This window comes from Microtus ochrogaster, chromosome 1 (genome assembly GCF_000317375.1).
Source record: "Microtus ochrogaster isolate Prairie Vole_2 chromosome 1, MicOch1.0, whole genome shotgun sequence".
Lineage (NCBI taxonomy): Eukaryota > Metazoa > Chordata > Mammalia > Rodentia > Cricetidae > Microtus > Microtus ochrogaster.
Window position 1 is genome coordinate 64,632,757 of NC_022009.1, and position 11,736 is coordinate 64,644,492.

Genomic DNA, 11,736 nt, shown 5'->3' on the forward strand with positions numbered 1-11,736 from the left:
GAGAGAGAGAGAGAGAGAGAGAGAGAGAGAGAGAGAGAGAGAGAGAGAGCGCTGCGGTGAGAAGACAGGAGTGTTGACAGTAAGGTCACAGACACTATGTGCTGAAGTTAGGCTCCTGATTTGGGGCTGTTTGTTCTAGGACAGAAGCTCTTTTTTTGTTACCTCCGTGCTGGCTAGATTTATGTCAACTTGACACAAGCTAGAGTCATCAGAGAGGACAGAACCTCAACTGAGAAAATGCCTCCATCAGATTGGGCTGTAGGCAAGCCTGGAGGGTGTTATCTTAATTAGTGACTGATGGGGGTGGGGGAGCAGTTCATTGTGGGTGGGGCCATCCTGGGGCTGGTAGTCCTGGGTTCTATAAGAAATAAGGCTGAGCAAGCCATGACGAGCAAGTCAGAAGGCAACATCCTTCCTTGCCTCCAGGTTCCTATGCTACTGGAGCTTCTGTCCTGGCCTCCTCCAGTGATGTACTACAATGTGGAAGTGTAAGGCAAATAAGCCGTTTCCTCCCCAACTTGCTTTTGGTTATGGTGTTTCATCATAGTAATAGTAACCCCAACTAAGACATTCTTCAAATATGAAGGAGATGTATGAAACATACCTCCAAACCCAAGGGGGCTTCTGGAAGTTAGCTCAGTTGGTAGATAAGGTACTTCTCATTTTCTGCCCTGCGGCAAGGTATGGAGCTGTGGCAGGGGCCCCCATCTACTGTCCATGCCCACCAGGTCTGGAGACACTGGAGCTGCCACAGTACAGGGCCATGAGGTGGTGAGCGACAGCCCTGCGAGCCTTCTGTGTCCTGCAGTGCAGAAACCATTCAGTGCTCACACTGGTGCCAACAGAAGCAAGCACAGGCGCATGAGTCAGCGTAGGAGGATTTGATTAGGCATGCCCCTCCCTTTTATCATTCCTATCAGGTCCCTCCATCCTTAGCTTAACTCTAGGAGCCTGCTAGTACCCCCAGTGCACCCCCTTTTACATCAAAAATACCGTGAAATCCTTTTATTTCAAAATATCTCTCGAGCCTACAGAGGAGTTGTGGGGTAATACAATGGATCACCAAGTGTCTTTTCTCAGTTTATTTAATTTTTAAAAATTATTTTTGTTCTGTTTGCTTAGTTATGGTCTCTTTTCCTTTTCTCCCATATGCCCTCTCACCATACCTACATTTTATTATTATCTCTGCTTCAAGCAACAGTAGGTTACATATGCCACGCCCTTTCTTAGCCATCCATGTGGCAGCATCCGAACTCTATGAAGAATCATACTCTTTTCGAAGTGTTTTTATCACAAATTATACCCAAGATTCATGTGACATATTCATACATGTGTTTCTTGTATTTCGATCACATTCACCCCATTACCCTCTCTGGTCCTCTTCCCACACCCACTGACATGTTTTTTTTCTCTTTCCAACCTGTCCAATTGCGTGTCTTTTCTTATTTATTTTGCATGCTGTGTGAGCCAATGAGTTCATTTATAGTCACTTATGAAAGAGAAGATCCTTTTATATGCCCCCCTTGGTTCTCCAACTTGAGGAATTTAACACCAACACAATACTAATGACTTCAGGTCTGTATTGAGATTGTGCTAATCGCATCAATCAGCCGTGTCCTTACCTGTTGTCTTTATTCATCCAAATCTATTTTAGGATCAGACATTGCACTTATTTGTCTTGATCTTCTTAGTCTTCTTTTCATCTGTATCAACCTTTCTGCTTTTCCTTCTTTTATGATATCGGTATTTCAGAAACACAAAACCTGACTCTTTTAAATTTAAGTCTTTGTTTTAAATTGCCTGAGTTTCTTGTGATTGAATTTGGCAGCGATTTCAACATGGATCTCTTTGGGGCCGCACATTCAGAAGCTCATCTGACGTCCATGCGATTTTCATTGTTGAGTTATGGTGTTTTCTAAGTCAGTCATTCAAAAGTTAGCATCTTTTCTCTCTTAACGTGCAGGCGATGTTTTGATGTTGTGTGCCTCTTTTCTTTCTAATCAAATATCACTCGCATTGATCAGGTTTTTTTTGAGAGGCTTTTGCATAAGGCCCAGGATACTCTTGAGCTTGCTTGATCAGTAGCCAAAGATGACCTTGAACTCCTGACCCCTGCCTCCACTTCCTGGGTGTGAGACGTATTTCACCACTATGCCCAACTTGTATGGTCCATTCTTGTGAGTCAGTTGCTTTATCTTTTATTGTTTTATTTTTTTTAAAAAACAATCTTTTTGATTTTTACATACCAATCCCAGTTCCCTCTCCCTCTCCTCCTCCTGCTACCTCCATCTCCTGCCCACCCTACCTGCCATCTGCTCCTCAGAGAGAGTAAGGCCTCCCATGGGGAGTCAACAAAGTCCGGCACACCACACTGAGGCAGAACTAACACCCTCTCCCCTGTTTCTAGGCTGAGCACGGTAACCCTCCATAGGGAATAGATTCCAAAAAGACAGTTCATGCACTAGGAATAAATACTGGTCCCACCACTAGTAGCCCCATAAACTGCATAAGCCACACAACTGTCCCCACATTCAGAGGGGTTCCCAGGCTGACCTCCAATTCACAGAGATCTGCTTGCCTCTGTCTCTGGAGTGCTGGTATTAAAGATGTAGTCACTATTGCTCTGCTGAATATACTTTGTAATGTGTCCTCATCTGTTGTATGAGATAGAGTTTGTCTCGGTTACTTGCACTTAAGAACCTGACTGCGCACATTTAGGGAACTAAGGACAAAGCTAAGAGCCCACCAAACCATTGCGCTCAAATATTCCATCTAGTTAGTTCACAGAGCACAGGGGTGAACGGCATTAGGACAAGCAACCGTGGAAGTTCTCAGATTAGCTCATTCCACTCTTAAAACACATTTAAGGCCAAACCTTCTTCAACTGTCAGCCAAATGCCTGCTAAAATGGGTCGTGTAAATAGCAAATAGTTAAAACAGAGCCGAAAGGAGGGAAAATGTCAGTGTTGGTGCTGAGTGCCAAACACCTGGCTATTTGGAAACATCTCCTGGTTTGCTGCAATGTTTACTTTTCACTTAGCATTCTCAATGTCATAAATGTCAAAATAAGAATAAAGGTGCAATGAAAATAAAATATTCAAGAAAGGCAGACTTCGTCCCAATATTGGCTCCAACTAAACAATGTAGGGCTTTGGGGGAAATTTGAAAATATTTTTCCCATCTCAAATATCTCATTTATGAAATGAGATGGCTGAAGTGAACTTTTAAACAGGTTTTTAAAACTAAGGATTCTATGATCTGAAAACAGCACATATTTTTGTCTTTTCCTTTCTTCCTTTCTTTCTTTTTCCTTTTTTGAAACACAAAAACTGTTTACCTAGAATGTTCTATTCAGCACATTTGGATCCAAGATTATTTTGGAATAGACCAAACACTAGTAAAATGGCTCCCAAGCCTTTAGAGAATAGAGACATCAGTACGATTTAGTGTAAAGAGGTTCAAGCAGTTTCAAGCTATCAGAGTGGCTGTCTTTCCCGAGAGAGAAACAATCTCGCACAGTTTGGTACGGTCAGACCCAGAGCGATGTGGCTCATTTGAACAGTCACCCTATCAGGGAGCCATTAAAACACCAGAGACATCCTTATGAAACACAGCTGAGTGAAATGGGTTGTTTATCTTGTGTAAGAAAAGATTTCAGTGGATGAAGATAGAATAGTCTTTCTAAGACAGGAAGGTCATTTTATTTAGGTGGAACATCATGTTGACTTGCATCTTCCCCAGAGGGAAACGGCAGTTCATTCGGTGTGTGTTCCACTGTCAAGGCACGAAAGGTGCTGTGCACATCACAGGCATTCTGTGCACACACAGTTGTGATCACTGCTCCTGCCAGCTGCCTTTTTTGGGGAACCTTATCAAGCTTCTCTGACATTAAAAAGCTACCTAAGGATTAAGTGTTTGTAGAGGGTGTCAGTACAATGACAGAGCTCTGTTCTCCACGCAGAGGTTCCGCACATCTGTGCTTCTCAAATGTTGATGTGCATGTAAACCCCGACGCCTTGGTCTGCAGCAGCATCTGAGATCCTGCAGCTCCAACAAGCCCTCGGCTGTTTCCCGTGCATACGCTCATCTGCTGTTTCAAGTGTTGCACGGCTACACGATCTGAGCGTGACTTTTAGAACCTGACTCCCTAGCGCCGTTAACACCCACATACAAAGGCAAAGGACACGCCACGCAGCTCTGGCAGCTGTATTTTCCTATGAAGGTTTAATTTTTCCTCATATCGCCTTAAGGAGATTCATATTTTCTAATTGCCAGCTCTCTGTTCACACTGTGCTGATTGATCTTGTAGGGCTTGGTTTGATGACCACCTACCGGTTACCTGGTGATCGGGCAATATTTCCCTGGCGAGTGTTGGATTTACTTATCATAGATGGTTACTTCAGTTGACTGTATATGTTCATCAATTAATTAGTTAATTAATTAGAGACACAGAGATCCACGCACACTTGCTGCACACCCTGGGCGTGGTGTAGGCTTTCTCAGGGTGTTTCTCACTGCATTCGTTCCCCATGCCATGCTAGCTCAGTGCCAGGGCTCATGTGCGCACAGACACTGCACTGATCAGTCACCTACTCTCCCTGCATTTGGCTTCATGAATCTCAAGCGAGAGTCTTGCCAACCAGGATGCTCTGTGGTGCCTTCCTACTGTTTTTTCCTTTAGGAAACTTTATCTCACCCTTCAATGTTGCCACTTCACACTCCAAAACCTGGAGAGTATAGAGATACAATTGTATAAACTATCTCTTGCATTCAAAGAGAAGAAACTGTTGCTGGACCTCACAGCCAAATTAGTAAAAATGCCTTATGGTCCCTTGAGACTCTGCCTGTAATCCTACTGGGTACTCAGCCTGCTTGTTTAACCAGCCTTTAAGAGAACAATGTAACAACCAGCCTTCCTTGCCTTAGATTTCCCACATAATCAGCTTTTACAACCTAAGCTAATACTCAGCTTTAATCTTAAGTAACTCCTCTTCCATGCCCTTGACCCAGAGTAAAGCACGTGTATCTGTGCACCGTGGCAATCACGTGCTCAAAGCCGCCAACAGGTTGGGAGAAACCTTATACCACGGAAATCCACCATGAACGCTGGAAACAATGTATGGAGAGCTTGTTTGTAGCGCTCAGGGCTTTGAGGCCAGTTGGTGGCAGTTGGAATCAGTGACTTAACCCTTTGTAAAACACTGCTAATAGTTTCTATAAAGAATCCTCATTTCTTCCCCATAGGATGCTTTCTGTGCTAGTCAGTAAATACAGAGCAGAGACCTTTGCCATGGACACCACAGGGATAGACACAGACACAAACCAGGAACCACAAACTACAGACAAAAGAGACAGAAGAGAAGTAGAAAATTCAAACTTGGGCTCACTCTTGATCAACATAATCTGAGAAGTCTGTGATTTTACTGCTTAATGCGATGCCAATGTATTTTTGTGCCTATGATGTCACCTTTTATGCATTGAACCAACGTAGTAGAGAATTCCTTCCCTAAACTGTAGCCTGCAAGTAATTCCATAGTCATTGTGGCCTCCTGAGATTTTACTTTGCAAACTAAATATCCCATGTCCTTTAACCAATACGCACATGGCATTTTTTGAATTTGTATACTATATCAGTTGCTTTAAGAGCCACATGGTTTTGAAGAGGTGGGAGTGGGAATTCTGTGTCACCCTAGGTAGATTACTGGCATCAAAACAGCAGTAACCCTTTCTTGATATCTCTGTGACTCATAGATCCCCAGATGGTTCTCTCTGTGGAGAAGAAACATTGCTACACCAAAGCTCCATCACAGGACTTGCCTGGGTTTACAGAGGTATGTTCACATGGACAGTGGTTTGGAGCTGCACACGTATGTGTAAGGCTAGCTACCCCAGCTGGCTCGGGTCTGCTCAGCTGCAACACTGCTGACAGAGCTCTGTAGATCTCTCTTCAACAAGACAGTGGATAAACAGCCTCCTCCCATCCCAATGTGCGAGCACTGTCATCCATGTGGTTTATGACTCTGGTTGTCTAAAGGAAAAGTCCGTAGAAATGACCTGTCTACTGAAAATCCAGTTGAAGTGTGATGCATGTTAATTGTCCAGGGGAATTTAATTTTTTTTTTTTGTTTTGTTTTTCGAGACAGGGTTTCTCTGTGGTTTTGGAGCCTGTCCTGGAACTAGCTCTTGTAGACCAGGCTGGTCTCGAACTCACAGAGATCCGCCTGCCTCTCCCTCCCGAGTGCTGGGATTAAAGGCGTGCGCCACCACCACCACCCGGCTCCAAGGGAATTTAAATAAGAGTATGCTATCTCCTAAAAATAGGAGGTCCAAGTGTCACGCTTCGACACTACAGGACAACATTGGCAGCTCAGAAAATTCAGCAATTGTCTTGATACTGAAACAACATGATATTGACTACCTTCCTGCTTGTATTTGGTACAGTGCAGTAATGTAATCGACAAGATACAATAGTCTTCCTCAGCAGGCTAGGAGAGGTCAGCTTTCCATTTGGTGTCCTTATTAAAAGGTTTGGCAGGGGTGAGGAGAGGGACTGAGGAACGGCACCCCTGAAAGAAATGCTACCACTAATTCCATTCTTATTGAAATAACTTTGTCATTCGGGAATTCTGAGTATAAAAACTGGTGATGTGTGCTTCAGAAACCTGACAATGTTTTTTTTTCTTTTCTTTCTTTCTTTTTTTCCCCTCTATAGGTCTATTTGATTTTTCTTTTCGGAAACAGGTCTTGCTGTGTAGCTCAGCCAGATCTTGAACTTGCTATCCTCCTCCCTCAGTCTCCTGCCCTATTGCTGGGATTACAGGTATGTGCCACCACATTTGATATTATGTCACTCTTTATCATCACCCAACTCCAGCTGGACTTGGGTCTCTTAGAAAGGGAGCCGGGTTGGTGGTTTTCCTGCACCCTCACTGCGGGAGAGGCTTCAACAGGAAGATAATTCTGAGCTAGGAACCCTCGAGACAGCTCTAGCTTTGCCACTTTTGGAAAAGAGTGATCTCAACGGAAAGAGAGAAAGCCCAAACCAAACCAGCCAAACAAAGCAAAAGAGCCTGCCAGATGTTCTCACAGCATGGTACGCTGCATCTCAATGCTTCCAAGGTTGACCATGGGTACACAGGAATTCTGGATTCTAAAATAGACAAGCTCTGCTTTTACTTTCTCTTCATCTGTACTTTAAAAATGTTTTAGAGCCAAAACATGCATGTGCTGGAATTTGTAGTCTCAAGCACATGCTTTTAGGGAGAATTTTATAAACTACGAATAAAATATACAGAGCCCATATATGGTTTTTAGATTGTCTACTGTTAACTGTTGGCAGAGGAATGGAAATTTTCAGCTCAATCAGATAATACATAACACTAAACCACAGCTATCAGAAATGCTAGTACTAACTGCTGAGTGTTAACACCCAGTGTAACTGCTTGCGAAGATACAGAAAGCCACTTTAGAATCTTGCTGGAGATTTCCCTGTAATTTCAAGCTTAACCGGACATGAATTTTCTTCAACAGAGTTGTAGTAGAGAGTGAAGACAATAACCCCATTGTAAGAATGTCGGTCATTACTCACAGCAAAGCTTGTGAGGAGAGGCATGTGTCATTTGAGCTGAGTACAGCAGCAGGGGAAAGGACAGTAGCCATCCTTGACCAAGACAACAGAGCCACCCCTGCCCAGTCTGGTTCATGATGCCTAAAGCATCATACCTCGCCTTTCACTCCCAGTGCCAATGGGTGTGTGAGGGCTGATGACCTAGCAAAGGGTTGATGGGGAAATGACGGAGGAAGCAAAGGTACCATAGGAGTGTGGAAGAGGCATGGGCTGGAGAACTGCAAGTCCCCAGAATAACACCAGCAGCTTACTGAGGGTCTCCACTGTGGCAAGCTGAGGCATGGATGCTGACAGCATCCACAGACTACATTGGCCTGACTCCTCAGTGCTTGGTGCTAACAAACCTAAAAGGATCTGCAGTGGTTAGGTCCAATACTTTAACATGATTGATTGATTAACCTAAATAGGCCCCCTTTGTGAAAATTTTAAGGAAAAGCTCAAATAACATCATAAATTAAAAAAAACCACTTAAATCTGTTTTTTGGGGGGACAACAAACAAAATGCTGCCTTTGAGAGTAGCTAGCAATCTCATAATTTTACAGTAGGCATGTTCTCTGCTATATGCGTTGTGAAGCTTAAATAAGTGAACAGCCTGCACTGAATGCCAGGATGAAGGTCAGTCACCATCACAAGCAGATTATTGTGGGTCTGATTTCCTTCTGAAATAAGTTTCTTTTTAATAAACAAAAGAAGAAATTACCACTAACTCTTCATCCCCCCCCCAAAAAAAAACTTAATTGAAAATGTAAATGACAATGATCTGTATCTGTTTTCTAGCAGGAAACAAGTTGGGTTAGGGAAATACTCAGAGACCATGGGTCCTTTCACTCCTGTGTGTAATGTTAACTCATACCCACATGAGCAAACAGGCACCTTAGCACTGGACACGGGGATGCTGGTGGGGTTAAGACCACTGTGTGCTCATCAGTAGCAGACATGGTCACAACTGATGCTGGACTGTATTTAGTCACCCTTGATCCCCTTGTGAGACAGGAGCAGGAAGCAAGACCAAAGCCGTCACTAATAAGAGCCACCTTGTTTAAGTTACTGGGGTAATCAATTCCCCCTGGAAATAACCGGGAGCCAGTGGAAAACAACTCCCAAACCTGGAAAACATTCACGGCGATGGCCAGGAAACCAAGAACTATGCTTTTCTGTGCTTTGTCTGTTTATAACAGATGTCGCTTTTCAACTTGTAATGAACTATCAGAATGAACCAAATGGGTGTTTTTAAAAGCCTGTGAGTGTAGGTTCTACCACAAGTAGACCAGTTAGCCTTCTGCATGGGAGTAGAGAATACGCTTGCAGAAGCATTAAGTCGCAAACACGAAGGCTCTGCAGGGGTTTTAATTGGACTATTTTTAAGGCTTCATGTGAACACCCCCCTCCACTCCAGACTGTTGTTCACAAAGCACTTTGTTTTTAAAATATCTTGCACATGGAAAAGAGAAGATTTAGAAGGTATAGGACACAATTCCGAGGGATTTTTGTTTCATACCTGTTTTAATACAGCAAAGTAATATCAACCTTTCAAATATGCCCAAAGCTGGAAGCAGCCTCAGTGAATATTCGTGCTCCTGGTCGGTCTACGTTACAGAGGACATGTTGGGATTTAAATTGAGAAATTTTGAGGGTGTTTGGACTGTGTTTGTGCATGTGAGTGCCTAGAGTCAGGCACACACAAGACGGAGCTAAAACTGATTAGGAGCCATTTTTTAAATCTACCAACACCATGGAGGGTCTATCTGCAGGCTAAATGACAGTGTTGGGGGAGGAGAGTGGGTGTTTCAGGATGTAAACAAAGATATATCATGAATCAGGTTGTCAGAGGTGCTTTGGTGATAATCAGAAGTCCCATTCAGACCATATCTGAAATGTTTTGTTCAACATAATGGTCAGGAACGAGGGGAAAAAGCATTGTGCTCTAAAATTTTGGCAAGGGTGCTGATTGTAGCTTTTGTTTTGTAACATTTTCAAGTTAGGCTTGGCAGACCAGATTTGTGAGCTTCGTTGCGAGCCCTGGTGTGCGGTTACAGCAGCACACGTCACAGTGGGAGCAAATGGACAATCTTGTCACATTCTGTCTCCTCTTCCGAAGTAAAATTAAGCCTTCAGAAACTGTTCTAGACCAGTTAAGTTTCAATAGCAACCTCTCTTAAAATATCCTGAAAACTGAGTTAAAATTGTTTTGGAGAGTGTGTGAATTCACCAGATTATTTCTTCAATTCTGCATTCGCAAGAACATATTTTGGAAATAAATAAATAAACAAACAAACAAATAAAAAACAATAGCATCAAAACCCCCAAAACAAAAACGTCATGGAAAAATTTCAATAAGTTGCATTAGGCAGCCAACTATGAATTGTGTGCATATGAGAAAAATTTCTGAGTGCTGAATCTATTTATTCAAATCTTTCTCTTTTACCTTTGTCAAGAAACGAAGATTGCTATGTAAATAATGAAAGCTTACTTATCATTCTTGAATGAAAACAGAGCACAAAACTAAATCAGTCTTTGCTGCTGCCCCCCCCCACACCCAGTAGTGGGAGAGTTCCTTTGATTTTAAACTTTCTAATCAGGCAGATTGTATTTGGTACATATCTTTAAATTATACTAATAATTCTCCATCAAAGTGACATAATCCCATTAATGACTTTCAAAACAGGATGATGTCAGTGACAGGGCAATGCTGTTGGAATGTTCCTCGGCTGACTCTGAATTCTCACCAAACTTAAGATACAATCAGTAATATGTTTAAGATAAGATACAATTAGTACTATGATAACAGTCCATGATAACTCAAAGGAATTTCCCCAGGACCTGAAAATTAAATATTAAGTCATGCACACAGCGGTGTGTTTGTTAAGTCTAAGCCTGGAGAAGCATCTTTCGGCCTCACACAGACACACCGGATGGATGCCAGGTGTGAGGACACCGCCTATGAGGACTGCTCTCTGAGTGTCTTTGGAAAGGAACCCTCGTGGGGAAAGATGTCCAGGGATAGGGAATGAGCTCTGCTCACACTTTACAAGGCTGAGTTAGTGCTTGGGTTATCTCTCCACCACAAGCAGTACAGTTTTATCATGAGGAAGAATCAATCTCATGCATAAAAACTAGACTCAAGGTTAAAGTAATCTTCCCAACTGAGTACAGCGCTGGCATCTGATGAAGCCCCTCCTAAACACCCAGAGCCACTCCACTGTCACTACTGGGACAGGTGACAATGTCCTGTCACCTGAAGGGGGGGGGGGAATACATCGCAAGACCTTCAAAATATAATGCATTAGAGAACACCTTGATTATGGCGAAGTGCTGGGACTGTGGAGAGCCCTGTGCAGGCTGGAGAGGCGGCAAGTCGGGCTGATGTTTGCCCTTCAGCTGACATACGTGAGAGGTGCAGAGATGGGTTTGCAAGAAAACATGGTCACCTCCTTGGGGTTCCTCTGCTAGGATTTCAGAGCCTGCTTAAAGGTATAGCCTCAGAACTGAACAGAAAACAAACTTCCCCGCGTGTAAGTTCCCGGTCTTCCCTCCCCATCCCACCCTGAAAACAGTCCAGTGTTTCTGGGGAACGCAAACGCCTCGGTCATGGTGCACCAGTCACTTGTTGAGTTGGGCGAGGTGCAGCTCTGGCTACCAGGAACTTGGGGGGAGCATTGGTCCCTCTATCGACCCGCGGAAGGAGGTCTCTTACCTGCATGTGTCCCTGGTACATTCTGCCCCGGCGTCGTCAAGGCTCCCGAGGCCGCGGGCTGCCCTCCGGGCTTGTTAGTAGGGAGGAACAGGGCGGGCAGCGCTGTGTGGGCTCTCCGCGGGGCGCCCGGGCCACGGGTTACGGGAGGCAGGCGGGCGAGAGGGCGGCAGGGCGAGCGGCGCGCTGCGGAGCTGTCCTCCACGCGGGTGCTGAGCGCGCGCGGGCACGGGGACGCCGGGCCGGGCTCTCCGCGGGCGCACTGCTGCTCGCCGCGCCTCTCCAACTCGCTGATCCTGCTCCCGGCTCTCCTCGGCACTCACGAGGCTGCCGCGTCCCCTCCCGCCCCAGTCCCCGACGCCAGCCCGCTCCAGCCACCGCCGCAGCTGCCTAGCGCCGGGCGCGCGCCGCCCTCCG

At 44.6% G+C, this 11,736-nt stretch overlaps 1 protein-coding gene across 3 annotated transcripts in view; it reads right to left on the minus strand.

The window, feature by feature from the left end:
• Pex5l (peroxisomal biogenesis factor 5 like) overlaps window positions 1–11,677 on the minus strand; it is a 204,642-nt gene extending 192,965 nt beyond the window's left edge. For all 3 annotated transcript variants that reach the window (XM_005343778.2, XM_026782184.1, XM_026782169.1), the window contains exon 1: window positions 11,323–11,677. In XM_005343778.2, the coding sequence (XP_005343835.1) occupies window positions 11,323–11,343 (21 nt within the window). In that variant the 5' untranslated portion in view covers window positions 11,344–11,677. The remainder of the gene's footprint in view (window positions 1–11,322) is intronic.
• Window positions 11,678–11,736: the final 59 nt, after the last annotated feature.